General features: G+C 42.9%; 1 protein-coding gene across 8 annotated transcripts in view; it reads right to left on the bottom strand.

The window, feature by feature from the left end:
* Positions 1-27,424, bottom strand: part of SMOC1 (SPARC related modular calcium binding 1) — a 156,729-nt gene extending 129,305 nt beyond the window's left edge. For all 8 annotated transcript variants that reach the window (XM_030812646.1, XM_030812653.1, XM_030812648.1 and 5 more), the window contains exon 1: positions 27,035-27,424. In XM_030812646.1, coding sequence (XP_030668506.1) covers positions 27,035-27,133 — 99 coding nt within the window. In that variant the 5' untranslated portion in view covers positions 27,134-27,424. The remainder of the gene's footprint in view (positions 1-27,034) is intronic.
* Between the last annotated feature and the right edge of the window lie 367 nt (positions 27,425-27,791).

Here is a 27,791-nt window from a genome sequence, read left to right as displayed (position 1 = left end):
ATAAGGCAACATTTCACATGCTAAAGTAAAATAACAAAGCATATAGAGTGAATATGCGCCATGATTCAGGGACACCAAAAACTCACATATTTATGACGATATGCTGCTTGATGCCATCACCAATAGATAATTTTTCAGCACTTGATACAGTGCTGAGCCCTAGGAGTATGGAGATTTAAGACAGTCCCTGTCTTCTGAGTTCTTTCAATATAGTTGGAAATATGGAGTCCCTGCTCTGAAGGAGTCCACCCATAGTCTAGTGGAGCAAAGAGATAAATCTACAGTGAACAAGCCAATCCATCACCATAGAGGGCTTTAGGAGAGGTGAGTATAAAGTGCTGGGAGGCAGAGAAGAAGAAGAGAGGGACATTTCAAAGAAACAATTGAGAGAATACAATTCTTCCAAATAGATTCGTCTCACACACACACGCCCACACCCCAATACCTAAGATTAAAAAGGGAAAAGAGGCAAGGAAAGAGAAACAAAACTGAAAAACAACTCCCCTGCACTGTTTTGAGCCCAGCCTGCCCCAAGTCCTAATTGTACCTAAGGAGGTTACCACAATAAACTGGAATGGTCTCCTCATCCAGCCTCCAACACTAACAGGAAGACCTGTGAGAGAGCACTGGAAGGCCAGCACGGCACCCACAGAACCCAAGGCACTGTCAGAAGGCCAGATAAGGAAAGCAAAGAGGATGCTGAGGCCCAGGGCCTCCCAGAGCTGGCTAGCAGATTCCCAGAAGTCTACTGTGTTCTTTCCTATTCTTTGTCTAAACACAGCCTATCCTGCGGCCAGAGTCTGTCCGTGTTCCCACTACCCTCTAGCACAGCAGCCACCAAGAAGATGCAAGACCTCATCCAAGGGTGTGAAACATTAGGAAAGGGTCACCCACAGGCTCACTTACCTGCATACAGGTAACTGTGCAATATTATAGTCAGCTTTCACATTTGAAGTGAACACACATGCAGATTCAGTGGTTGCTTTGGTTTTATTAATTCTATTTATACACACAAGAAATACATGTTCCTTTTACACGAGGGAAATGAAAGTCTCCATAATACTGCCACCCAGAGAAAACACCCAGATCAATGTTTTGGTGTGTACTCTTTTTTCTGTGCATATTGGTCATTTACAAAATGGGTCTCTACAATATGATGTTTTACACCTACTTTTTTCCCCACACTGAATCCATTGTGAACTTATACATGTCAAAAACACAACACAATTTTTATAGATTTTTGCGACATAGATCTGTGTCACAATTGATTCACCTATTGCTGTGGTCTGAAAGTGTATGTCCCTCCAAAACTCATATGTTAAATCTCCACCCCCAATAGTATTAGGAGGCAGGGCCTTTGGGAGGTGATTAGGTCACAGGGGAAGAGCCCTCATGAATGGCATTAGTGCCTTTATAAAGGAGGCCAGAGTGAGACCCCTCACCCCTTCTGCTATGTAAGATTAGAGTGAGAAGATGGTTATCTATAAATAAGCTCTGTATAAGGAACTTTATAGATAAGGAACCTCACGAGACACTTGTTGGCACCTTGATCTTGGACTTTGGGCCTCCAGAACTGTGAGAAATAAATTTCTGCTATTTATAAGCTTACCCAGTCTATGGTATTTTGCTAGAGCAGCTCAAATGGACTAAGATACCTACTCTACTTGGGTTCATTCTTAATACTTCTCTTTCATTTTCTGTCTTACTGGATGTCGGCAAATGAGAGGCACATTACCCTTAGAGCTAAAATAGCAGTTACCTTAAATTCTGGGCCCACACCTTTGTTCTCTCTACCCTTGTTCATTACAAGATAAAGTGGGATCTGGTATTCTTCTCTTTTGTGTAACTCCAAAGGGAGAACTAGGATCAATGGGTAGAAGACTCAGAAAGGTAAAATTATATTTAATAGGCAAAGAAATCACTATATATTTAAGCAAGAAAACAGATAATCAGTAAGCATGTTACAGAAAAAAATTCTCAGAGTAGAGGCAAAAAGATGATATCAAGATTCCATCTTTTTTATAAATAGACAGTGAAGTTAACTAATTTTTGCTATCAAAATAATAATTCCTCCATATAAGACATTAAATGCCATAGTGCTGCTTCCGTGGTTGTTAATCCCTAGACTAGTTTTAAGTTCTGGCAGCCCAGAACTTAAAACAGTCATGGCCCCCAGCCTCAGAAATTGTCCCCTCCACCACCCATTAAACCTCCTTCCCTCTACACCAGAGGTTGTTCAAGAACATTTTCTCAGAAATATGACTGTTTCCATCTAATTCCTCCTATTTCCCTTAAGACATTCCTCTGGTATTTTTTTCTTTCTGCATCTCCAGCCTCTTTCTCTTCTCAAATCTCTAACATCTTTTAAAGAAAAATTTTGACTTTGCGTCTCCATCTAATTTCCACTGTTTCTGTCCCTTGTTTCATGGCCAAGCTTATTGAAAAAGTGGCCCACACTCCATTTCCATTCCTCTCTTTCATGGCAATCTTTGGCCTTCATGATGCACTGAAGATGTTCCTATTGAAGTCACTAATGGCTTCCTAGTGGGCAAATTCAGTGGAGGTCTCTTAGGTGTTCACTGTCCTGACCACTTCAAGCGTTCCCTCTCTCTCAGTTGGCTTCCAGCTTCTCTTGACTCCTCCTTTTTGTCCTTGTTCTGGTTATCTATTTGTATAGCAAATTTTCCCAAAACTTAGCAACTTAAAGTAAGAATTTTATAATGCTCACAGATTCTACAGGTCAGGAATTCAGAAAGCACACAGAGGGCATGGTTTGTCTCTGCTCCACAGAGGACTCAAAGGCTGGGGTTGAATTTATGGCTGGGGGCAGGAATCATCTGCTGATGTCTTCACTCACACCTGGCAGTTGATGCTGGCTGTCAGTGGGACATCAGCTGAGGCTGTTGGCCAGAAGACCTACACATGGATTCTCCCTGTAACCTGAGTCCTTCAAATCATGGCAGCCTCTGATTCTTACACAGTGGCTCAGAGCTCCAAAGGTGAATGTCCTAGGAAAACCAGCAAAAGCTGTATCTTCTTTTATTACCTAGCCTTGGAAGTCTCCTAGCAGCACCTCCACTGGAGTCAAACTTTCCCAGACCATGGGAAAGGAACATAGGCCTTGTCTCTCTGGGAGGAGTGTCAAAATCCCATGGTAAGAAGGGCATGTGGGATAGAGGAGATTCTTCCAGCCATCTTTGGAAAATGCAATCTGCTACAATCCTCTTCCATGATTTTTCTTCCTATGTCCAACTTAATGGTAGCATCATCCAGAGTTTGATCACTGACTGATATCACACTTTTCCCTGGTCAATTTTATCCACACCAACTCTCATCTACACATTGGTGACTACTGGGTCTACATCTGATCTAGAATGTGCAAATATCTTCACTTAGATTTCTTAAGGTGGCTCAAATTCAACACATCCAAAACAATCCTTCTTGGCCCCTCATTAAGTCTGCTTCTCTTTCTGTACTACCCAATGTGATTCATGACACCACCTAATTTCTGAAGTCACCTAAGTAAGAAAACAAGTAGGCATCTTTGATTTCTCCCTTTCACCTTCACCCTTCCACATCCAACTGGCTGCCATCTTTCAACAATACTGCCTGCTTGATATTTTCAGTTCTTCTTTTCTTCAACCCCACTATCATCTCATTGACCTTAACTCAGATGCGCATTGTGTCTAGGTGGGTTTTTGTAATTAATTCATAACTGGTCTCCCACCCTGCAGTCTTGCACCCCCTCCAAACTACTCACTGCTTGATCTTTCGAAAACATTATTCATGTTACTCTCCTGCTTAAAATTCTGTAATGATGCTCACTGCCTACGGCAACAAGTTGACATTCCTTTGTGTGTAGGTGCCTTGTCCCTCATGATGGGTCACCACCTCCCTTTCTAGCTACCCTCCTTCTATTCCCTCACAATCAACCTACATCACAGCATCCTGAACTTCTTGCAGTCTCTAGAACATACTTTCTCATATTTCTGTGCCTTTACACATGCATTCCCTCTGCTTGGACGTTCCTCTCCAACTCCTGCCTTAGAAATTCCTACTCGGTATCAAATACCTACATCAGATGGGATTGCTTTGACTCTGCCTTCAGAAGACTCTCAGCTCCTATGTCCTATGTGTTGCCATAGCACCTCTTCCCAACATCATCATATTGTTCTTACACATAACATTTTCACATGATGTTATCATTTGTTTGTATTATCATCACCATTCTGACCACCATGACCATATGAGTCTGTATTTGAAAGGAATGCTATCAGAAAACACCCTCTTCATTACAGGCAACCCATTAGAAACTTGATAACGAATCAAAGAAGACATGATTCTGTCTAGTGTTAAGAATGAAATAACCATGATGAGCAGTGGCGGGGTGGTGTTCTGTGATATCCTACCACCTTCAAGAGGAACAATGTTGAAGGATAAATGCTAAATCTGGGCTACCAACACTGCATGGGAGACATCTCCTCATGTTTTGGTCACCACAATCCCATGAAGGAAGTATGATTACCTCCCATTTCACCTATGAGACCGAGTTTCAGACAGGCTCCATGATGAGCACAAGGCCCTCAGCAGCAGGTGGCAGAACCAGCCTTCGAGCCCACGAAGGTCTGACTCCAGGGCCTATGCTATTGCACTGTCTCTACTACTTTCCTTAGTCTCAAGTAGCTGATGCTTCACCTCTCCTGGGCATTTTCAGGACAGATCAGTAACCCCAGAAGTCACATGTGCGAGAGCCTATGAAGAGGAGCCACCAACAAGGCTGAGGAATGCCAAGTGTTAAACCCCATAAGTGACCAGTAGAGAAGGAGCTGTTGAAAGGTCTTCCCTTAGGGGCATGTGCTGGAGAAATCTATCCCTTCGGAGACAGTGGCACCATTGTTCAGATAAGTTACACAAACATGAGCAAGAACTAGATCCCACCAGCAAGAGAATTCACACACGCATGCTTGGCAAGTGAAGCTCCAGATTGAGGCAGCTGGTTTCACTCATAGGTGGGGAGAAGTTCCACAGAGGTGCATTTCTGATAAGGTTTAGTTCATTACAGAAGTGTATCAGTCCTAACTCTCTATTGTGAATGACAGAATATAAAATCAAACTGACTCAAGCAAATAAAAAAAATTATCGGCTAATTTATTGATGTATAACAAGCCACTCCCAAGACCTTGTGGCCTAAAATAAAAACTCTGATTCTGTGGGCTGATGGGGCCGTCCACCTGCTGGTTTCACCTGGGCCCCCCAGTGCAGCTGCATTCAGCTGGAAGGTCAGCAAGGCTGAGGTCCGAGATTACCTCACTGACATGTGGGGCAGCTAGGGGACTTCGGTTCTGCTCCACGTGATCTCTCCTCCTCCAGTAGGTTAGATGGTTTTCTTAAAGGGTGGTCTCAGGGCTGAGATCCCAGCGGGTGAAGGCAGAAGCTGCAAGGACCCCAAGGCCTAGTCTCCACAACTCACATCAGTGTCACTCCCACCACCTTCAAGAGTCCAAGCAAGTCACAAGGCCAGCCCAGATTCAAAAGGTGTGGAAATAGACCCCATCTCCTAATGAAAGGAGCCATAAAGAAATTGTGGCCATATTTAATCTACTGTAGGAAGCTACTGGCTCATATAAACAAGAGATTCAAGGAAGCTTTCAGCAGAGTGGGATCCAGGTGTTCACAATATATTATAAGAAACCTGTCTCTTTCCTCTCTCAGCTTTCTTTTGCTCTGTGTTGGATTTATTTTGAAGCAAGCTTTTCCTTCATAGTGACCAAATAACTACCAACCACTACAGGCCTACATCTTTAGAGCATACCAACCCCAGGGCTTCTCTTTCTCCAGAGTTTCAATAAAAAGTCTCCAGATTAAATCCACTGGTCCAGCATAAGTCACATGACCATTCCTAAACCAGAGGAGGGCATACACTGATCAGGCCTGGGTCATGCATTCATCCTAGAATTGGGAGGTGGGATCAGTCCACTTGAGTTATGAAGAGTAAGAGTGAGGGATGGGTGTTCCCCAAAGGAAAGTAGAGATTCTATTGCCAGAAAAGACAGAGTAGAGGCTGGGCAGACCAAAACAACAGATGTTTCCTACAATAGGCGTCTCAAGATGGTGACAAGGCAAAGAGCCACCACAGAATGCACTGAATTTCCCTCTCCCAATGCATCACAGAATTTTGCCAGCTGACAAGTCCCTGTTTCCCAGCGGGGTGGTGTGTGCACCACTGAACAGCTTCTTGTGCTTGTTGTGCATTTGAAAAACAAAGACATAGGACAAAGCCTTTTGCAATATGCACTTGCACAATTCTTCAGTCTGGCAAAAGATATTCTTTCTCAGACATTTGTCAAATTCCTCCCTAAGATGTCCTACCCTAATAGGAATCAGAATACTTTTAACTCAGAGTTTTTTTCTGGAACATGCAAACACAACATCCCCCTTGCTTTCCACAGCCCCATCATAGGCCAACTCATAAAATCATGGAAGCAACTGGGTCAGCACTACATGAAGGCTGAGGGACAATGTGAAGATGTGTGCCATCAGTAAATTAATAATTCCCAGACCACCTCAGATAGTCCCATCCCCAAGAATATTTACAGTTTAAACTGCAGAAATTAGGATATCCACAACAAGTGAATGAATGAATGAGTCAAAGGCTGAACAAAGGAGTGAGGAAATGAGTCAAAATGCACCTCCTGGGTAGAGCCGTGCTTCAGGCCCTGAGCAAAGATGGTCAGAGGACAAATGTACTTTAGCAATTCAAGCAGCCCTTCTCTTTGGACCCTCGTGGACTATTACTAATTTATGCTGTAGCACTTCTCTTCATCTTCCTGGACATCTCCTGAGTATGGGAGAAGGAGCTGAGAAAAGATATCTCTCATTTTAAATTTCATCACATGGTATAGCAGTTGCATGTGACCTTTAAGACTTGGTCTTCCATGGAATTGGACATCATCTTTCTAGAACTGCAGCTGCCCAGTTGAGATTCCCAATTTCATGTCAGTAGAGGAGCAGCTCCAACCCAAAAACAAGAAGAGGGTAAGAAAAATCTGTCCTCGAAGAAGAGGATAAGATTTTGCTAATAAGGGCCAGTTACAAGCTGGCATGACTAAAGGTCATGCTAAACCAGGCCATTGTGGCATGTGGCCATGAGTTTAATCAGCTGTGGCAAGCACAATGATGGAGAAGTGCAATTCACGTTGTTTTAGCAACAGGGAATGCCTGGTTATCAGGTTTTTCATAATTAACACAAGACGAGAGCCTTTGGGTGTTGGGGACAGGCAAGAACATGTTTGTTTTCTTGACACCTTCCAGCACATTATTAAGCTATGAGTAAACACCCTGCGCCTGAAGTAAGCATCTCAGGTCAATGAACCTCTGTGTGTCTCAGTTTCCTCCTCTGTAAAATGGGATGATAACAATGTCTTTGTCATCAGAATAAGATGGATTAGTATGTGCAAAGGGCTTAGAAAAGTACCTGGCACATAAGAGCCAGATAAGTGTTACAAGTGTTGTCCATTACGTACTGCTCCATAAACAAGGGACTATCTCGTTCCCTGTTGCATTTTGTTTCCCAGTGCCTAGAACACTAGCTGGCACATAGTAGTAGCTCAATAAATATTTGTAGAACATATTGATTTGAATAGCAGAAAACACTAGCTCTGTGCCAGGCTCTTCGCTAGGAGCTTCAACGTGAAAAAAATAAATAAGTGGCACACACACTCCCTACCCTCAGCCACATCCCATAAGGACTAGGTAGCTGGGTGGCTGCTTCCCACATGGCTGGCTCTAGGAGGCACAGGTGGGCCTTCCTCCTCTCTTCCTAGGCCTCCCTCTGCATTGACAACTTTAGCAAAGCACAGCCACCTGAGCAGGAACTGTGAAAAAGTTTCCATAATCCACCACTGAGCACACTCTGTTTGTGTGTGTCTGGAGTGAATAGAAATGGGTATGGCGAGTATGTAAGAAGCTTGGTAGCCTCCAGTCCATCCTAACAAGAAGTGAAAAACTGAACAAACTGAAAATCAACAATTCTCATTTCACATGGCAAACCACTGCCCCCAAAATTGGAGAGATAGGCAGATACAGAGAATCACAGCTTACCAGGGCAGAAATCTCCACAGGAACCAGTGTGGTAAGAAAACCTAAACCAGTATCTAAACCTCAACAGTTTAGGTAGGAAAGCCTAAACTGTAACTGACAACCTGCCAGAGGCTCAGTAGGAACAAGTCTGAGAGTCAAAAACTGCAAGGGCACCTAGACTTAGGGGGACCCCCACGTTTTAGTGAGTTTTACCTCCAGGAGCCCTACCTGGTTCTCACAGTGAATATCAGAGAAAAATCTCCTTGCCATTTGTATTAGTCCGTTCTCACATTGCTATAAGGAAATGCCTGGGGATTGGACAATTCATGAAGAAAAATGTTTAATTGTCTCACAGTTCTACAGGAAGTATAGTGGTATCTACTTCTGGGGAGGCCTCAGACAACTTACGATCATAGCGGAAGGCAAAAGGGAAGCAGGAACGTCTTACAAAGTTGGAACAGAAGGAAGAGAGCCAGAGGGGGGAGGTGCCACACACTTTTAAACAACCAGATCTCATGAGAACTCTGTCACGAGAATAGTACCAAAGGGATGATGCTAAATCATTCATGAAGGATCCAACCCCATGATCCAATCACCTCCCACCAGGCCCCACCTCCAACCCCGGGGATTACAAATGAACATGAAACTTGGGTAGAGACACAGATCCCAACCCTTCCAGCAGAAGAGGTAGAAGGCAGCCATTCTGAAATACAGCAGAGCATTCTGTTCCCATAACAAGGCCTTTGCCATCAGGAGAAACTATTTTACCAGAGCCTAATCTGTTGGGATTTTATCAGAGCCTAACCTACCTGGGAGAAGGGAAATAAACTCCAGCCCACGCTAGCCATCATGTTCCACCTAAGGTAGGGGGAAACACTGAGAAGCACTTATGAAGTTCACAGTCCAAGGGCACAGGCTCACCAAAAAACTGAGACCTAATCATAGGACTATTGAATGCTTCTCCTCCCCCCACATCTTACCACCACATCACTAAAGGCCTATTTACCACAAGTCCTTTTGCCCAATACATCATGGCTGGCTTTCAACAAAAAATCACAAGGCATACTAGAAGGCAAACAAACAAAAAACACAGTTTGAAGAGATAAAGCAAGCATGAGTACCAGACAAACATGGCTGAGATGTTGGAATTATTAGATCAGGAATTTTTTTAAAACTATGATTAATATGCTAAGGGCTCTAATGGAAAACGTAAACAACATACAAGAACAGATAGGTAATATAAACAGAGAAATGGAAATTCTGAGAAATAATCAAAAAGAAATGCAAGAGATCAAAAACACTAGAACAGAAATGAAGCATTCCTTTGATGGGCTCATTAGTAGACTGGACATGGCAGAGGAAAGAATCTCTGAGCTTGAGGATATGGCAATAGAAACTTCCAAAACTGAAAAGCAAAGAGAAAAAAGACTGGAAAAAAAACAAAACAGAATTGAATATACAAGAACTTTGGGACAACCACGAAAGGTATAACATGTATAATGGGAATACTAAAAGGAGAAGAAAGAAAGAAACAGAAGAATTATTTGAAGCAATAGTGACTGAGAATTTCCCCAAAATTCATGCCAGACACCAGACCACAGATCCAGAAAGCTCAGAGAGAACACCAAGCCAGGTAATTGCAAAAAACAAAAACCCTAGTCATATCATATTCAAACTGCAAAAAAAATCAAAGATAAAGAAAAAGTCTTGAAAGAAGCCAAAGGAAAATACACCTTACGTATAGAGGAGCAAAGATAAGAATTATATCCAACTTATCCTCAGAACCCATGCAAGGAAGTATGGAGTGTGGTGAGATACTTAAAATGTTGAGGGAAAAAGTCACCAACCTAGAATTCTGTATTTTGCAAAATTATCCTTTAAAAGTGACAGAGAAACAGACTCTGAGGCAAATAAAAACTGAAGAAACTTGTTGCCAGTAGACCTGCCTTGTAAGAAGTGTTAAAGGAAGTTATTCAGAGAAGAAAAAAAAACATAGCTCAGAAACTCAGATCTACATAAAGAGCATTAGAAGAAGAATAAGTGGAGGCAAAATTAAAACTTGTATTTATTATATTCTCAATTAATTTAACAGATAATAGTTTTTTCAAAATAATAATAGCAACAATGTAGTCCATGAGTATAGCTTACATATAAGTTAAATAAATGACAGCATGATACAAGGGACAGGAGAGAGGAATTAGGAATACTTTATTATAAGGTATTTGCACTACCCATGAAGTAGTATAGTGTTACTTGAAAGAGGACTTGGATTAGCTGTAAATGTTTATTGTAAACTCTGGGGCAACCACTTTGAAAAGTTTTTTTTTTCTTTTAAGTATAATTGCTACACTAAGAAAAGAGAAAATGATATCATTAAAAATGCTCAATTAAAAACACAACTGGCAGAAAAATCAGTTGAAGACAAAAATAGGCACAAAGAACAAGAGCAATAAGTAGAAAACAGTAGCAAATACAGTAGATATTAATTCAAGTACATCAATTATCATTTTAAATATAAATGGTCCAAATATACAAATTAAAAGTACTTAGAAGAAAAAAAAAAGTAGGTGTGGCTGGCCCAAGCCACCTTATCTGGAAATATTCCTCCAGGAAGTCATGCTAACAGCAAGGAGTTATTGTTTCTGAACTGCAGTTCTGAAAGAGACCTGGGGGGATGGTGTGTGGTTACACAACAGGCTCTGCCTTTATTGGCTTTCCAACCCCCAGACAAGAGGAGGAGGGGGCCAGAAAAGCCAGGCACTGCCCCTCCAGCTCCATGGAATGTTCCTGGATCACAACTGGGAACATATTGGACAGTACTAGCCTGACCCCTGACCCCAGAAATCATGAGGAGGGCACATCAATCAGCAGGACCTTCCACTTACCTCCTAATGGCAAAACTGTTTCTCACAGTCTTACAGACTTCCTATGATTCCTCACAGTCTTAGAGAAATATGGAAAAGGTGATCAGGACTACTCAAGCTTCCTTTAGACGCTAAAGTCAGGAAAACAGCCTACCATGCCAGGAAAAGGGGAAAACGAAAGAAGACTTCAAGAAAGACAGAGCATCCAGTTGCCTGGAAGAGAAGCCATAGCCACATGGCACATGGAGGAAGACCATGCCAAGGAGCATCCTCCCTCCACTGACTTCCATTTAAGAGGATCCTCCTGACCTATATCAGATTGGGAAAGTGAAGGAATTTGATTTATTGCACACAAAAAAATGAGCTTTATTTTTAAACAAAAGGGAATAAAACCACAGATTATAAATCTTCAATGTATTGAGGGTACTCTTTTAGCTTTAATTCCAAGGCAGAAATCTAATTTTGGGTTCTTACATGGATCTCTCATATTTTCTTGTTACAGCTATTATTTTTATGAATAGTTAACATTTATTGAGCTTCCTGCCATTACTTCATTTAAGCTCCTCAATTACCCAATGAGTTAAACAGTATCTTTCTTTTCTTGAAGAGGAAGCTGAAGCATGGAGCTTAGTTCATTTGCCCGAGAACACACAGCTAGAAAGTGGCAGAGCTAGAAAGTGGCTTTTCTGAGAAAGATACCTAATCTCAGGTCTCTTTGACCCCAAGCCACTATGCTACACTGCCCTCTAGGTAGGCAAGAAAGCAGGCAGCTAGTCAAATGGTATTGGCTCAGCCTTCTATCCTCCAGCATTGAGATGGGAGGTGAATTTCATTCACAAAGTAGATGCAGCTTTAAGAAAAGAAAGGTACACACTGGGGGCCAAGTACACTGGCTCATACCTGTAATTCCAGCCCTTTGGGAGGGTGAAGTAGGAAGATTGCTTGACCTCAAGCATTCAAGACCAGCCTAGACAATATAGCAAGACTGTGTCTGTTCAAAAATTTAAAAATTAGCCAGGTGTGGAGGCACACCTTAGTTCAGGCTACTCAGGAGGCTAAGGCATTAGGATCATGTGAGCCCCAAGAGTTCAACTGCATCACTGCACTCTAGCCTAGGTGACAGAACAAGACCCTGTCTCCAAAAAAAAAAAAAAAGAAAAAGAAAAGAAAAGGAAGGAAGGAAGGAAGGAAAATAAAAGGGCACAAACTGGCAATCAGCAATATTGGGACCAAGGCTGTGAGCCCAGTCTTTTCCTAAGGCTCTACCTTGATGGGGGGAAAGAATGTATAATGCCATACCACCAGGAAAAGTTACATGGTCCTCAAAGCCAGGGAGAAGACTGATGCATCCTGACCTCTGTTCATTCAGGCTGTCAATCTTCCCTAAGGCTTTCTGAAGTCACTGGCGGGAGAAAGTATCCAAAGAAGGAGGGCCCTGGCCACTTTCAGACCCTCCTCAACAAAAACAAAGGGTTTATACTTCTACTCTCAAGACAGATATTGATTTTAAAACCCACCCAGGAAACTACCATGCCGACCATCAGATCAAACATGCTCTCACTGCTCCAGATCATTTGCCATTCAGTTGGGTGGATGTTTACATTGATCTCATTGCTCTTAACCAGCATCAAGAGTCCTACATCAAGATCTACCTTTACTTCTTCAAACAGAATCGCTGGCTACTTGTTCTATCAGCTCTACTTCACATTTCCTAACTGAAACCTTCAACACTGGTGGAAACCAGAAACTCACCCCTTTTCAGGAAATGAGAATGCTATGAAATGCATGCATAGTCAGGTGGCAAGGACGGGGAAGATTCCACACGTCCTGAGGTTTTGGTCACCTTTCCCAACTGCTGGAAATTGGTGAATTGGCCAAAGCCAACTTAGAAACAAAATCCTCTACAAAAATTCAAGCTATTTCCTCCCCACAGCTGGAATTGTGCCACTTTTCCAAATGTTCCAGGGCATCTTTGAACGGAAAAGGCATGCACAGAGCAATAAAGGGACATATCTAGAATCTGGCTCTGGCTCTGCCACTAGCTGGCCAAGTGCACTGGGGATAGTCCTTAAACATCTGTAAAATGAAGGTATCTGTGGGAATCTTTCAACTGTGGGCCTATTATCCTCATTTTGGGCTTTCTGGAATCATCTTCACATGGCCTATCTATTCTATTCTGAAATTTTCCAAACTCTTTCTATGTTCCCTTTTTCCTGTCAGCTCCAACTCTTGGAACATCTGCACTGGGAGGACCCTGGAAAATTATTTAATCCCCTTAATAGATGAAGCAACTGATCACCCAGTAAGAGGGAAGCCCCCTCTCTGGGCTCTGACCATCCATGTCCACCACCTTTCTCACCACACAGCCCACCCCACCATTCCACTTGTCTCCAAATGTCACAGATCCCAACACAAACCCTGTGGTTGTTGCTCCAGCGTCCCTTCCACTCTCTTACCTTGTCCAGTAGCCATGTGGTCAGGAGAAGCTAACAGGATTAACCTGACCCCTTGTCCCAGAAATGGGTAATCCTATCTCCCACCCCTGCCATAGTGATTGGTCTAAGAAACCTGGGCCCAAGCCGACCATGGCATTCTCCTGGCCAAAGAGATTGTTAAAAGAATGGTAAGTTTCCTGAGACCATCTAGGAATGAAGACTCTCCACCTTCTGAGACAGCTACTGAAAGCCAATTCTCTTTTCCCTCTTCTAGAAAGGATGATGTTTAGATAGGAAGGATGGAACCACTACAGCCATTTGCCCCCATGACAAAAGCTGGACTTGGGATAAAACATGCACCATACAAGGCAGAGGGGAGCTACATAAAGGCACTGTATATTTGATGATGCTACTGAGCCACTGAATCAAACCACTTCTGAAAGTCACTGTATTAGTTTGCGAGGGCTGCCATAATAAAATACCACACACTGAGTAGCTTAAACCACAGAAATTTATTTTCTCACAGTTCTGGAGGCTGGAAGTTCAAGATCAAGATGCTGGCAGGGTTGGTCTCCTCTGAGGCCTCTCTCCTTAGCTTGAAGATGGCCACCCTCTTGCTGCCTCATCACATGGCAATCATGTCCCTAGTTTTTCTCTGTGTGTTCTAATCTCCTCTTCTTATATGGACACCAGTCAGAATGGATTAAGGGCCCACCCTAACAGACTCATTTTAACTTAATTGTTTCATCAAGGCCCTATCTCCAAATACAATCACATTCTGGAGTACTGGGGGTTAAGACTTCATATGAATTTGGAGGAGATAGAATTCAGCCCATGGCACCTGTCTTACCTCTGTACCTTCTGCTACTTGAGCCAATGAATCGCCTTCACTGTATAAGCCAGTTCAAAATGCATTATCTGTTTCTTGTAATATAAATACCCAACTGATATAAATATACCAAAGATCACACAAAAAGCAAATCTATAGTTACATCCAAAAAACCTCCCAATTAGCACTAAAAAGTAAAACCAGCTCCCTTATGCTCTTACCACTTCAACCAGAAACCAAGGTGGTTCCCCTCCCAAGGCCACCAACCAAGAACTCAGGGCATAGTTTCCCCCTCAGAGCTTTGCAATCGCATGCAGCCTCCCCACTGAGAGAGCCTTGAGAAGGGAACTTTAGCACCAAACCCACTTCTCTATCCCTCTATGGCAACACCAGAGACAAGGTAAATAATGGCAATGCCTCCCAAAACTTAGAATCTCTTTTCAGTACAGCCTGCTACTTGTTTAAAAATCAGTGAATTAGCAGGTCCAGCAATGATTATCAGTGGGTGCCAACATCACAGATGTTGTATGTCTCCTGAAAGAAACAGACACCAACTCCCATGAAATATACTTTAAAATATATATATCAAACCTATATCTGATCAAACCTATTGATTTAACTATCATTTTGTGAGAAATATAAAGGATAGAGGGACATGTTACAAAATGCAACAGAAATGCAGGCAGCAAAATCTAGTGTGGAAACCCCAGAAGACCTGTTTACTCAACAAATAAATTACAAAGTAAAAAACAGGTAGAGGAGAAACTCATAGAGTAAAAGAGACTTAGGAGACAAATCAACCAATTGCAATATGTGGACCTTATTTGGACCTTGATTCAAAGAAATGGAATAGCATATTTAGGGGATCATCAAGGAAATCTGAATGTTGATTATTTGATTGTATTATATTACAGAATTATTGCTAATATTTTTTGGTTGTGGTATGGTATCATGGCTAGGTTTTTTAGTGAATCCTAAACTTTTACAGATATATATGAAAATGTACAGATGATAAGACACAATATCAGATTTGCTTCAAAATAATCTGAGCAGGGGAATAGGGAGACTGGTAGAAGAAACAAGATTGGCCATGAGTGGTTCATGGTCGAATGTACTACTGTACTATTCTCTCCTTTTGTGTATATTTGGAAGTTTTCATAACAACAAAAAAAAATTTAATGACTAGATAGGACCCAAAGATGAAGGAGAGTCTAAGTCCTTTGCCAAAGTTCTAGTGTCATTTCCGATACAGCTTGCTTACCAACACGTTTTACATAAATTTCCCCAATTACCTTCACAGAATCTTCCAGTTGGCATATCTTCTTTCCAAATGTTACTGGAATTTCTGAAGCATGGAACAAGTATGCTCTCCAAAGGATTACATTAAGAAGTTCCATTCAGAACATACTAGAGAAACTTACAGCAAACATTAATTGGTGACCTGTGTGTCGTGCATTTGTTGCTGCTCGTGCAACCCAAGTCTCTAGAAATTTATTCACCCTAATTTCTATAATCTTAGTAGAAGGCCTTTCTCAGCCTGACACCAAAGACAGAAACCATAACAATAGATTAGCCACATAAACATGTAAAAGTTCAGTGGATTGAAACCCTCGTCCTTTCATATAACATATTGAGACAGGCATTTGCCAGACTTGACAGAAAAACAGATTAATATCTTCAGTATTTTTTTAAAAACCTACCATCCCTATTTTTTAAACTAGCAGAAACCCTGGGCAGGTAATTTACAAAAGAAAGGAACTAATTTAGGATTGGCAGATACAAGATACTCAGTTCAATTTCAATTTCAGATAAACGATGAATAATTTTTATGTGGGTCATACTTACACTAAAACATAATTTGTTGTTTATCTGAAATTCCAATTTACCTGGGCATTCTGTATTTTTATTTTCCAACTTTGGAAATCTTAAACTGATGGTGAATAACTTGGAGAAGATGAAGAAGAACCTCATTCATGATCATCCAGGGAGGGCAAGGACGACAGGCAAGCAGAGGCCTGGGGAGGGCAGAGAGGAGCACTAATGCTGGCAGGCACAGGCCGGGAGAAGGGAGCAGCAGCCCCTCCTGGCCCTGAGGAGGGTAAGAGGGAGAGGCCAGCAGATGCAATTCAGGGCATAGGGACGGAAGAGGGATTGCAACTTTGGTTAAACACCCCTGAGCCTGTCCTTCAGACGAAAGGAAAGGCATGCTCAGCTTCATGCAGCTGAGAACCCCTTCCAGAAGCATCACTTTTAATATTTGTTCTTAAACCCTGTTTGTGCTCTATGTAAATGCATTTTAATATCTTATGAAAAATGTATAATGTACTCCTTAATATATACAAAAAGGAATTTAAGAATCTATGTATTCACCACCCAATTTAAAGACAAACAATATTACCATTCAATCCAAGCCTTCTATGTGTCCCCTCTGACATATTCCAGTTTGCCCTACTTAACCATTAACGTGAGCTCCACACAGCATTCATCACTGCTCTTAATTTTATTTTACATTGTTTACATCTAAACAATATAGCTTTTGCATGCTTTCAACCTTTATGTAAATAATAGCATTATGTATTATTCTGCAATTTGCCTTTTTCATGCAACATTGGTGAAATTAATCTGCAATAATGAGTATAGCTTTAGATTAGTTGTTTTCAGTACTGTGTAATAGTCCATTATTTGTATATATTTTATTTTTCTGTTCTTCTGTTGGTGGTCATTTAGCTAATTTCCAATGTTTTACTACCACCAGAAAATGCTGCTATGAACAGTCTTGAACTTATCTCTCCATATACATTAGAGTTTCTCCAGGGTATGTACCAGAGCAGAATTACAAGGTCAAACAGTGTGTACAAGCTCAACTGTAATTCTACAAAGTTATACTAATTTATATTCCCACCAGCAGCAATAAATATATTTTTTACAGTTATGTCCTGCTGAGGTTAATTGAAAACTCTCCTTTAAAGCAGTCTGAGCTCAAAGCATGCTGAAAATGAGCAGCCCTGGCACTAATAGTTACTAGCCCTAAAAGTTAGCCCAACATGAATACAGGCCAATTGTGTCAGATGTAGACTGAATCCCAGGGTGACTCAGGAATCAGGCTGGACTGAAGCAGGTTTAGGGGCATTTTTCAGTCATGCATGTTTGAATCTTTATTATTTTGCTCTAAGATTAAAAGATGCTCATTGTAAACAAAATTGTGTTAATAGTTACCAAAATGCATCTCTTGGAAATTGAACATCCCCATGATCACCACCACCAACAGCATGACATATAATCTACCTAATTTTTTAACACATAAACCAACTTTCTTTTTTGCCTAAAAGGGATCATCTATTCCCTTTTTTGCGTATTACTTCTTTTTACTATCCAATATATCTTCATAAGAAAAGACATCATCTACCTTTATTGAAAATTCTATTATTCAATAAACATTTATTAAGCACCTGCTTTCGGGCAGGATGGAGTCTATAAAGAAAATTAAGCAACTTCATCATTAAGAGGCTCCTACCCTAAAGGAAAGAAACTAACAGATGCTGGTCATAATGATGGCCTCAATTGTAAAGCACTTTCTATGAGCCAGGCACTGTACCAGGCCCTTAATGAATGTGGTAGGCAGAATCACACTCCCCACAAAGATGTCCATGTGCTAATCCTAATAATGCTATGTTACAGGGCAAGGAGGTTTGTTCTAATCAGCTAAACTTAAAATAAGGAGATTAGTCTGAATTATCTGAGTGGGCCCAGTGTAATCACAAGAGTCCTTAAATTGCAAGAGGGACACAGAAAATTCAGAACCAGAGAGACCCTGGCAGCATAAGGAAAGATTTGGCCAACGATTGCTAGCTTTAAAGGTGGAAGGGGCCACAAGCTGAGGAATGCAGGCAGATTCTAGAGGCTGGAAAAGGCATGAAAACAGATTCTCTCCTAGAGCTCCAGAAAGGAACTCAGTCCTGCTGATTTTTTTAGCCCATTAAGAGCCGTGTCAGACTTCTGATCTCTAGAAATTTGTGTTGTTTAAGTCACTAAGTTTGTGTTCATTTGTCATGGCAGCAATGGGAAGCTAATACAAGGCACATCATCCATTTTCCCCACCACCCTGGAAAAGAGGTGCTGTGACCTCCATTGGACAAATCAGGGAACAGAGGACTGAAGAGGCCGGATTACTAGCCCAGGTGCCCAACAGCAGAGCGAGACTCACACTTAAGTCTGTCTGCCTCTTAGCCTATGCTGAGGCTGCTCCTGGTTGGCTGGGATACAGGGAAGATGGTGACACATGCCATCATGGGGTAAGCAAATGATTCTTTGCTTAAAGGAAACTGAGAGAATTCTTCCTGGGACCAATCTAGAAGGACTGCGTGGAGGTAACATCTGAACCTTTTGATTGATGGGCAGGATTCTGACAGAAATGGGAAAGGAAGGAGAGATCAAGAAGTACAGTGGTTCAGCCCCGCTGAGGTCTAGGGCACATGGGGGTATCCAGCAGAAGGTAAGGTTGGACACACTGGTCAGAGTCCGGCACTGTCCAATATGATAGCCACCAACCACATGTGGCTATGAACATATTTACATTAATTTAATTTAATTTAAAATTCAGGTCCTCAGTGTACTAACCACATTTCAAATGTTCAATAGCCACATGTGGCTAATATTGGACAGTGCAGTTATAAAACATGTCCATCCTTGTATAAAGTTCTGTGGATGAAGGGAAATCACAGGCATCATTGTTTTTAAGCAGGTCACTGGCACTTTGGAAGGAAGAAGTGAAGGAGTAATACATGTCCTTTTGTAACACTCCCTATCTCACTCTTTTATTTGTTATCTACAATGTGTCCTCTCCCCAGGGGCTTGGCAGAAGTTTCAAGAATAAATGCCTAATGAACATCCATAAAAATTATTTAAAACTCCCAACACTGCCTTAGAATGCATATCTAGTTCTAAAAATAAACCACTCTGGGAAGTAGGTCCAATTTTTCCCCACTGTCAATACTTTAAAAGAAAAAAAAAGGCTTTCAGCCCTTATCTTATAGAATCCAATCAACACTGTAGTGTAAAATAGTTTTTAAGGAGGCGAGGCACAGTTGTTCAAATCTCTAGATAATTTGTCAGGTTTCAAAACACATTACACCTGACCTCATGGAACTTTGCTCAGTCCCAGTGCTCCCTGGTGGTGGGAAAGGCTCTACTGAGATGAGAACTACCTTCCCTGTCTTAGAGAGGCTGCCCCATTCTGACTCAAAAAAAGGATGCTGAAATCAACCAAGGTGACGTCCAGGAAGTATGCAGAGCTCCATACCTAACAAGCTTAGATGTGGCCGAAGGTAAGATTATTTTGTGATCTAGCAACTGAATTCCGAATGATGTTGGATGCAAAAGAAAACCCTATAGTCACCTGTGTTGCTTTGGGGTCTTCATGGGGACAGTTGGAAGGGTTCATGGCAATCCAATCTCTGAACCTCTCAGTGACTCATGATCCACGCAGAGCACGTACTGTACAAATCTAACCCTGTTTGGCAGCCTCACAAGCAGCTCCGATTGATTTCTCATCTGCAACTCAACCTTTGTCCTCCCCAAATATGGAAGGAGGGGGCCCTCCACACTGACATCCTCCACCACTAGCCGCAATACCAGAACTTGGCTGCCTAAACTGTAAATCTCTATGTGGCCCAGAGAGAAAGGGTGCCCTGTACCTGCTAAGCAGGATCATGCGTCCCACCCCCAGCTCCTGCAAAAGGCGGTGAGGGGAGGTTGGAAGGAAAACAGGCATCAAACTAGAAACAGGCCTTCCCCTAGCACAGACACTACCTCCACCCACAGGCCTCACTGGCAAATAAAGTTTCTGACCCGAGCATCAGCTCATGAACACTTCCCACTCCGCAGGGTGAATCACCCCGAGCAAGGAAAAGGGAAGACTGCCCACTGCCAGCTTAGCTTTACAAATGAGCCCTTAGGCCACCTGATGCAGACGTTTATGCCAGGGCCTGGGTCTGCTCTGGGTCTAGAAGCCAAAATCACTCCCCAGTGGGGTTATTTTAGATAGAGCCACATGCACATCTTGAAAGAGGGGGGAGGAAGCAGAAGGTGGCAAGAAAGGAGTCCCTTACTCTGGGAACTTTTGTTTGACCTCACATGCAAAGAATTGAATTAATTTTAACCTTTGGCTCATGATACACTCAACATTGGTTTATGCAGGGCTCACTTTTTTATCAGCTATTAGATCTTGAATAATGAACAAATGCTTTTAGGCCCATCCTCCCTCTCCCCCAAAAAGGCAGAGTATCAACACCAACCCACACCAACCATATGGTTTTACCCATTCTATCCCCCTGCCTCACCCTAACTTCACCCTGAATCTGTATCCATCATTACTTTACTTTGCTTTTCATAGCATTTTGTTATAGCTGTATGTATTCCTAAAAAGTTGTTTAAAGTTTAGTTATTTATGAGTTTATTTTTTAAACGTCATGCTGTATCTTTTGGTAATTTTCTTTCACTTAATGTCATATTGCCAGGATTTATCCATATTTTTGCATGTCACTGTTGTTCCCTTGTTTTGGCTGAGTATAATTTTACACTGTGAATTCATCACAGTTTACTCATCTGCCCTCCCACTGATGAGCATCTGGGCTCTTTCCAGGCATGTGATATTATAAACATAGTTGCACAGGACATGAGTTTCTCCTGGGCACATAGAGTGGAATTGCTGGGCCATAAGAAATGTGAATACTCAACTTCAGAAGATAATTAGATCATATCAATTCTTTTCTATTTTGATTGCATTTCCTAGAGATTCTAAGATGATTTTTCCTCTTCCTGTCCTCCTCAATTTTGTTTCTATAAATTTCACATGTCAGCTCTACCAAAATGTTTAAATCTGGTCCTCGGCCTAACACTTGAGTAGCACTTCAGCTAAATCCCCCCATATGGAAAAGGATTCTTGTCAGGGGCACAGATAATAGGAAAAGCATCTAAGCAGACACAAGGACCCACCCTGGACCAGATGCTGGGGTGGGCTAGTCAAATGGAAGGAAACAGTTTAGAAGCTGTTTCACTCTTGGCAAATGCAAGATACAAAAAAGGACTGGGGAGGAGCTATAAAGCCAGTTTCCCTATTCAAATTTGCCTGTTCAGTCTCTCTTCCCCCAACCTTCCTGTAACTACGAAACACGCTTATTTTTAAACAAAGAACAAAAACCCAAAAATGGAAAAGCCAGTTGGTAAGTAACCAATTTCAGAGTTAAAAAACAGCAGGAGTCCAGGTTGGACATCATTATTCAGTCCACTTCATTTCAATATATATTTACAGAATGCTTTACAATGTGACAAGCAACCTGAAGAATGAGGTCTCTATTCTGCCTTCAAGGGGCTTGCAGATTTGTTCATTTAACAAAACAGATCATGCATGGAGTGCTAAAGGGGTAGCTTCATGCTAAGAAGAGGAAGATGTTGGCCTGATATTAAGATGCTCACTGCAGGAGGATTAATACAAGTTAGAATACAAGTGGACCAGATATAGAAGTTGTTCAAAGGAGAGAGTAATCGTTCCTAAGCAAAAAGAATGCTCTGTAGAAAAGTTCCTAGACAGTAATGTTGGAACGGGGTTTTGAAGGATGAATCAAGTGATCAAGAGGCAAGAGAAGAAATAACAAATACCTAAAACATTTAAGAAATAAGTTTCAGGTTGAAGAATACACAAATGAATGGAAAGAGACATCATGTTCATGAACTGGAAGAGCAAATGTTGTGAAAATGTCTATACTTCCCAAAGCAATCTACAGATTCAGTGCAATCCCTATAAAAATACTAAGATGTTCTTCATAGAAATAGAAAAAACAACCCTAAAATTTTTGTAGAACCACAAAAGACCCTGAATAGCCAAAGCAAAGTAAAAAGTAACAAGAACAAAGCTGGAGGCATCACACTATATGACTTCAAAATAAACTACAAAGCTATAGAACCAAGACAGCATGGTACTGGCATAAAAACAGACACATAGACCAACGGAACAGAAGACAGAGCCCAAAAATAAATCCGCACATTTACAGCCAACTGATTTCAACAAAGGTACCAAAAACACACAATGGGGAAAGGAAAATCTTCAATAAATGGTGTTAGGAAAACTAGATATCCACATGCAGAAGAATGAAATTAGACCCTCATCTCTCACCATATACAAAAATTGACTCAAATGAATTAAAGACTTAAATGTAAGATCCAAAACTATGATACTATTAAAAGAAAACATAGGGGGAAAGCTCCATGACTTTGGTTTGGGGACCTCGAAAGCATAAGCAACAAAAGCAAAAATAGACAAACGAAATTATACCAAACTAAAAAGCTTCTGCACAGCAAGGAAAACAATTAACCAAGTAAAGAGATAACCTAGAGAATGGGAGAACATATTCACAAACTGTATATCTGATAAGAAGTTAATATGCAAAGTACACAGAGAACTCAAATCACTCAATAGCCAAAAAAAACAAAAAACAATGCAATGAAAAAATGGGCAAAAGATCTGAATAGTATTTCTCAAAAGAAGACATAGAAATGGGCAACAAGTATATTTAAAAATGCTCAACATCACTAATCATCAGGGAAATGCATTCAAACCACAATGAGATACCACCTCACTCCAGTTAGAATGGCTATTATCAAAAAGACAAAAAACAAGTGCTGGTAAGGATATGGAGAACAGGGGGTTCTTAAACGCTGTTGGTGGGGATGTAAATTAGTACAGCCATTATGAGAAACAGTAAAAACATTCCTCAAATTTAAAACAGAACTAGCATATGATCCAGGAATCTCACTGCTGGACATTTATCCAAAGGAAATGAAATCAGTATGTTGAAGAAATACCTGTTCTCCCATGTTTATTGCAGCATTGCTCACAATAGCCAAGTTATGAAATCAACCTAATTGTCTATCAGTGGATGAATGGATAGAGAAAATACGGTATATATACACAAGGAATACTATTCAGCCATAGAAAAGAATGAAGTCCTATCATTTGCAACAATGTGGATGAACCTGGAGGACGTTAAGAAGAGTAAGCCAGCCACAGAAGGACAGGTACCACATAATCTCACTCATATGTGGAATCTAAAAAAATTGGTCTCATAGAAGTAGAAAGTAGAACAGTGGTTACCAGAGGCTGAGGAAGGAAGAGGGGAGGGGGGAAGGAGAGAGGTTGGTCAAAGGGTACATAATTATAGTTAGAGAGGAGGAATAAATTCAAGAGATATATTGTATAGCAAAGTGACTATAGTTAATGACAAGTTATTGTATCCTTGAAAAATGCAAAGAGTGGATGTTAAGTGCTCTCACCACAAAAATGATAATTATGCGAGGTAATGCCATCATTAATTAGCTAGATTTGACTATTTCACAATGTATATATACTTCAAAACATCATGTTGTACACCATAAATACATACAATGCTGTCAAATTTAAAAAATAAAAATCCATTTCTGACTCAGACCTCTTGATCTTCGCATCATCTCCTATTTCTCACATTTCTTAAATCTAGTTCCTGCCTCCAGTCAAAGTGGAACCTGTAATCACTCTCAAACACACATTATCTGCATTTATTTGTTCATTCACCACACCAACGAATAATTTTTTTTTTTTTTTTTTTTTTTTTTTTTTTTTTTTTTTTTTACATCTCTCTCCCCACTGATCATCGAATCTCGCCACTGCAGCCCCCCCCCCCCCCCCCCCCCCCCCCCCCCCCCCCCCCCCCCCCCCCCCCCCCCCCCCCCCCCCCCCCCCCCCCCCCGACAGGTGTCTGGCCCCTTGCTGAGCTCCAGAGATAAATCCCTGGACAAGACAGAAACAGTTGCTGCCTTCACCCAGCTTTCCATCTTCAAGGGAGACACAGAATTTAACAAAGACAGGCAGTTGGCTTGACCATCGGCCACACGCCATCAGCCAGGGAGAGCCCCTCCCCCATCCCATCCTCCCCTGAAACCTTTTCAGTAAATTGTGCAGGATTAAAGAAACGGCTGCCTCCTCAGTAATTAAAAGAATCCTGACCAACGTCCCAGCTAGCCAATTGGCCACTCAGACTTGAGAGATCCCAAAATCAGGTGCTTCCTACATAATAGCCTCCAATCTGATACTTGATAGCCGCTGGTTTCCAGAGTCAAACAAATGTCAAGAATTTTATGAAGGAAGGCAGGAAGCAAATAAGGGGGCAAGGACTGGGGTCTAGGCCTCAGGGGAGCTCAATTAGTGAGCCAGATAAAGTTAAACTGAAAGGGCATGCTCTTGGTTTCCTAGAAAGCCAGCTGGAAAAGATGCCAATCCTTAAGCCTCTGTCACTCAAAAGATTAACAGAAGAGACTTAGGAGCACCCACAGGGAATAATGCAACAAGCCAGATGTTTCTGCTCCTCGGATGATGCCGCTCTCAACAACCAGAGCTACACTTTTGAGGCCCCCAATAAGCCATAGGAAAGAACTGGAGTCTTTGAGGATAGGTTGAAATTCAGTCATTTACCTTAAGTGATACAGACACCAAAAAACTATTAATAATTTCTCTGCAGACTCCCCTGATGTATCCGGTTCTGTATTTCTCATGGAGCCATCTCTTTCTTTCACAGAAACAGCATCACTTGGATGAACACTCACTACAGCTGGTGGGGGGGGGGGGCGCACACAACCTTCCAATCCATATAAACTGGAAGCTCAGGCAAGTCGATTGGCCACGCTGAGTCTCACTTTGTCATCTGTAAAATGGCTTTTAAAAGACCCACCTTCTTGTTCTCGTTCGAATAAGAGATCATGTAAAGTGCCCAGCCCAGATGTTCATAAGTGGTAGCTCTTATTACTATCTATAAACACAACCAGGTAACCACATGCTCGAGACAGCACCTTCTCCTTGGTACTTTCTAAACACACCAAGATGTGTGTGCGCATGTGTGTGTGTGTTTGTAAGCGTGTGTATTTGAGTGAGAGAGAGAAATAGGAAAAAAAAGAAAGAAGGAGAGAGAGTGTGAAGCAGCTTGGACATACACCAGCCTATTTACAATTCCTGCTTACGTTCCATCACTTCTATCAAATTAATAAACTAGAGGAGCTGGAAGGAACCTAACCACCTTGCCTGATTTCCCCTCAAGTCCCTAGCTTTCCCCTAAAGGTTGCTTCCTCTGATTCCAGGAGGCCAGGAAAGAGAGCCATATGGCTTGAGACTCTAGACAAGCCCAGCAGCAAACAAACGAGCCCCCCACCATTTGTCTCAGGGCCTCTCTCCTTTCGACCCTCCTGTGGGCGGCCATCCAGATTTCAGTCGGGGTGCTCTGGTCTGCATCTCTGTCTTGACTGTTCCTAATTATTGGAGGGAACGCATGGCTCGCCTGACCTCAGAGTTTAAGAGCTCTGTGTCCTAATATCAAACCAAGCAGCTTCATTTAAAAGGCATCCTCATCTGCATCCATAAAAGTCACTCCCAGAGCCCTTACTTGCCCCAGCTTTGGGAATGCCTGTTGTCGAGGATTTATGACACTCCCTGGATCTAATCTGCCACACTTTAACTGCTGCTGTTGCACATCTGGTCATAAAAGCAAGGGCTGGCCCAACACGGGGACAAACACTTTTCTTTCCTAAGTGGCTGCAAATCTGATCTCACAGTGATAGCTGGGCTTGGATGTAATCAACCCAGCATCTGGGCAATCATTAAGACTTGTCAAGCATTGCAAGACTTTTCTTCCACACGACAGCTATAAAGATGATTCTCATATAGCAAAAGCTATGAATAAACAACCTGCAATCTGAACAGGTGGTAAAGGGCTAGGCCCAAGGATGTTCAAGAAAGAAAGCACGAGTGGGTTGAGCCAACCTCGTTTTCGCAAAGATCCTAACTACTTTCACATGGACTCTCAGGCTGCCAGTTAAGAGGCAATTGCCCTGACATAAACTGATGCTTGGCCAGAGATTGCCTGGATTAAGTTTGGTCAAAAGAACCACTAGGTGGTTTAATAGTACATGTTTTAAGGCAGTGAAATTCTTTATTAGACCAATTGGTGGGGGGCGTTGCGGGGATAATCTAGACCAGAAATGAACACAATACTGTCGGTTCCAGGAGATTTTACAATGCCCTGGACAGTCTGTCCTGTGCACAGAATTGGCAGGTTTCATGTAGTTCAGAAACTCCAATCAGACCAAGGTTCAACAAGTTATTCAACCTCCCAGCACTGAACCCAGGGGAAGAGACCCCTGAACATTGCGCAACTCTCCCCTCCCACCTCTCTACAGTACCCCACCTCTGACCCTCTTCTAGTGCCTGCCCGGCAGGAGGGGACATTAAAATTATCTGCTGTGGGTTTTACAAGCAATGATCGCTTTTTAAAACAACAACACAAGGTCCTTGTGTGGCTCGCGGGTAACCTAAAACTCTCCAGGCAGAGCTGCACCCGCCTGCGTCCGAACCCCCGCCGCCTGCCAACAACGCCAGCGCGCTGGACCGGGCGAAGCGTGAGACCACAGGGAAGCCCTACATGAGTGGAGAGCAAACTTCTCTCCGACGCAAGAGGCACCTCTGAGGGTCTTGAGCAAAATGCAGGGGAGAAGAGATTGGGAAAGAAAACCCACCAGTGACAGTTCGGGGGCAGGGGAGGGATGGTGGGGCAAGAAAGGGAGTGGTGGTGGCTCCAATAGGAGAAAAAAAATATTTCAGCAACTTCACCAAGCCCGCAGGGGACCTGGTAGTAGACAGAGGACAACAGGTCTCTGACATCTCTCTTCCCCCTCTTCCTGCCCCCAGGGATGAGGGGCGAAGCGACCTCGCCTCCCTCCGCAGGTGGGCGCAAAGCTGGGGGCGCACTTACCCTGGGGCCTGTGGTGCGGTGGCCGCGAGCCGGGGACAGCTGCACCAACACTAGCAGCAAATGGGGCGTGAGCAGGCGGGCGCAGCGCGCGGGCAGCATGGTGCCAGCCAGGCTGGGCAGCCGGCAGCAAGCGGGGTTCGCGGGCTCCGCGGGGCGCACAGCGCGCCTTCTTTCCTTCCTTCGCTCGGGGCCCTCGCGGCGGCGGGGAGCGGGCCGCGGTCCTGCGGCGGGGGCTCGCAGAGGCTGCGGTCAGGGGACACAGTCATGAACCGCGCAGGAGGGGAGCTGGAGCGGGAGCGTGTGCTCTGCGCGCGGCGCTAGCTCCGCTCGGCGGGGCCCAGGCGGCAGCAGGTTGGACGCCTGAGCCCGGGCCATGGGAATTCCCGTTATAAACCCCCGGGAGGGGCGGGGCGGAGCACGGCGGGCCTGATTGACGGGCCAAGAGGCCTGTTGAAGCCGACCCTCTGGCAGGTGAAAGCCAATGGGAGAGGGGCAAGAGGAGCCGCTCGTGGTCAACCCCCTGCCGAGGAGCTCCGCGGGAGTGCGCCCCGGGAGAGACTGGAATAAAGAGTAACTTTCTCGTGGCACTCCTGCCGGAGGAAGCCTGAGAGAGCCCAGCAGCCGACACCCACCAGAAGGCTCACCTGGCTAATAATAATGCCTTAAGCATGTATATTTCTTAGCTCAATCTCGTGATTGTCCCAACAGCCCGGTGAAGTAGGCAGGGAAAATACTCCTAGCCCCATTTATCAGACGA

Source organism: Nomascus leucogenys, chromosome 1a (assembly GCF_006542625.1).
Source record: "Nomascus leucogenys isolate Asia chromosome 1a, Asia_NLE_v1, whole genome shotgun sequence".
NCBI classification, from domain to species: Eukaryota; Metazoa; Chordata; class Mammalia; order Primates; family Hylobatidae; genus Nomascus; species Nomascus leucogenys.
This window is presented reverse-complemented; position numbering and strand designations above follow the sequence as displayed.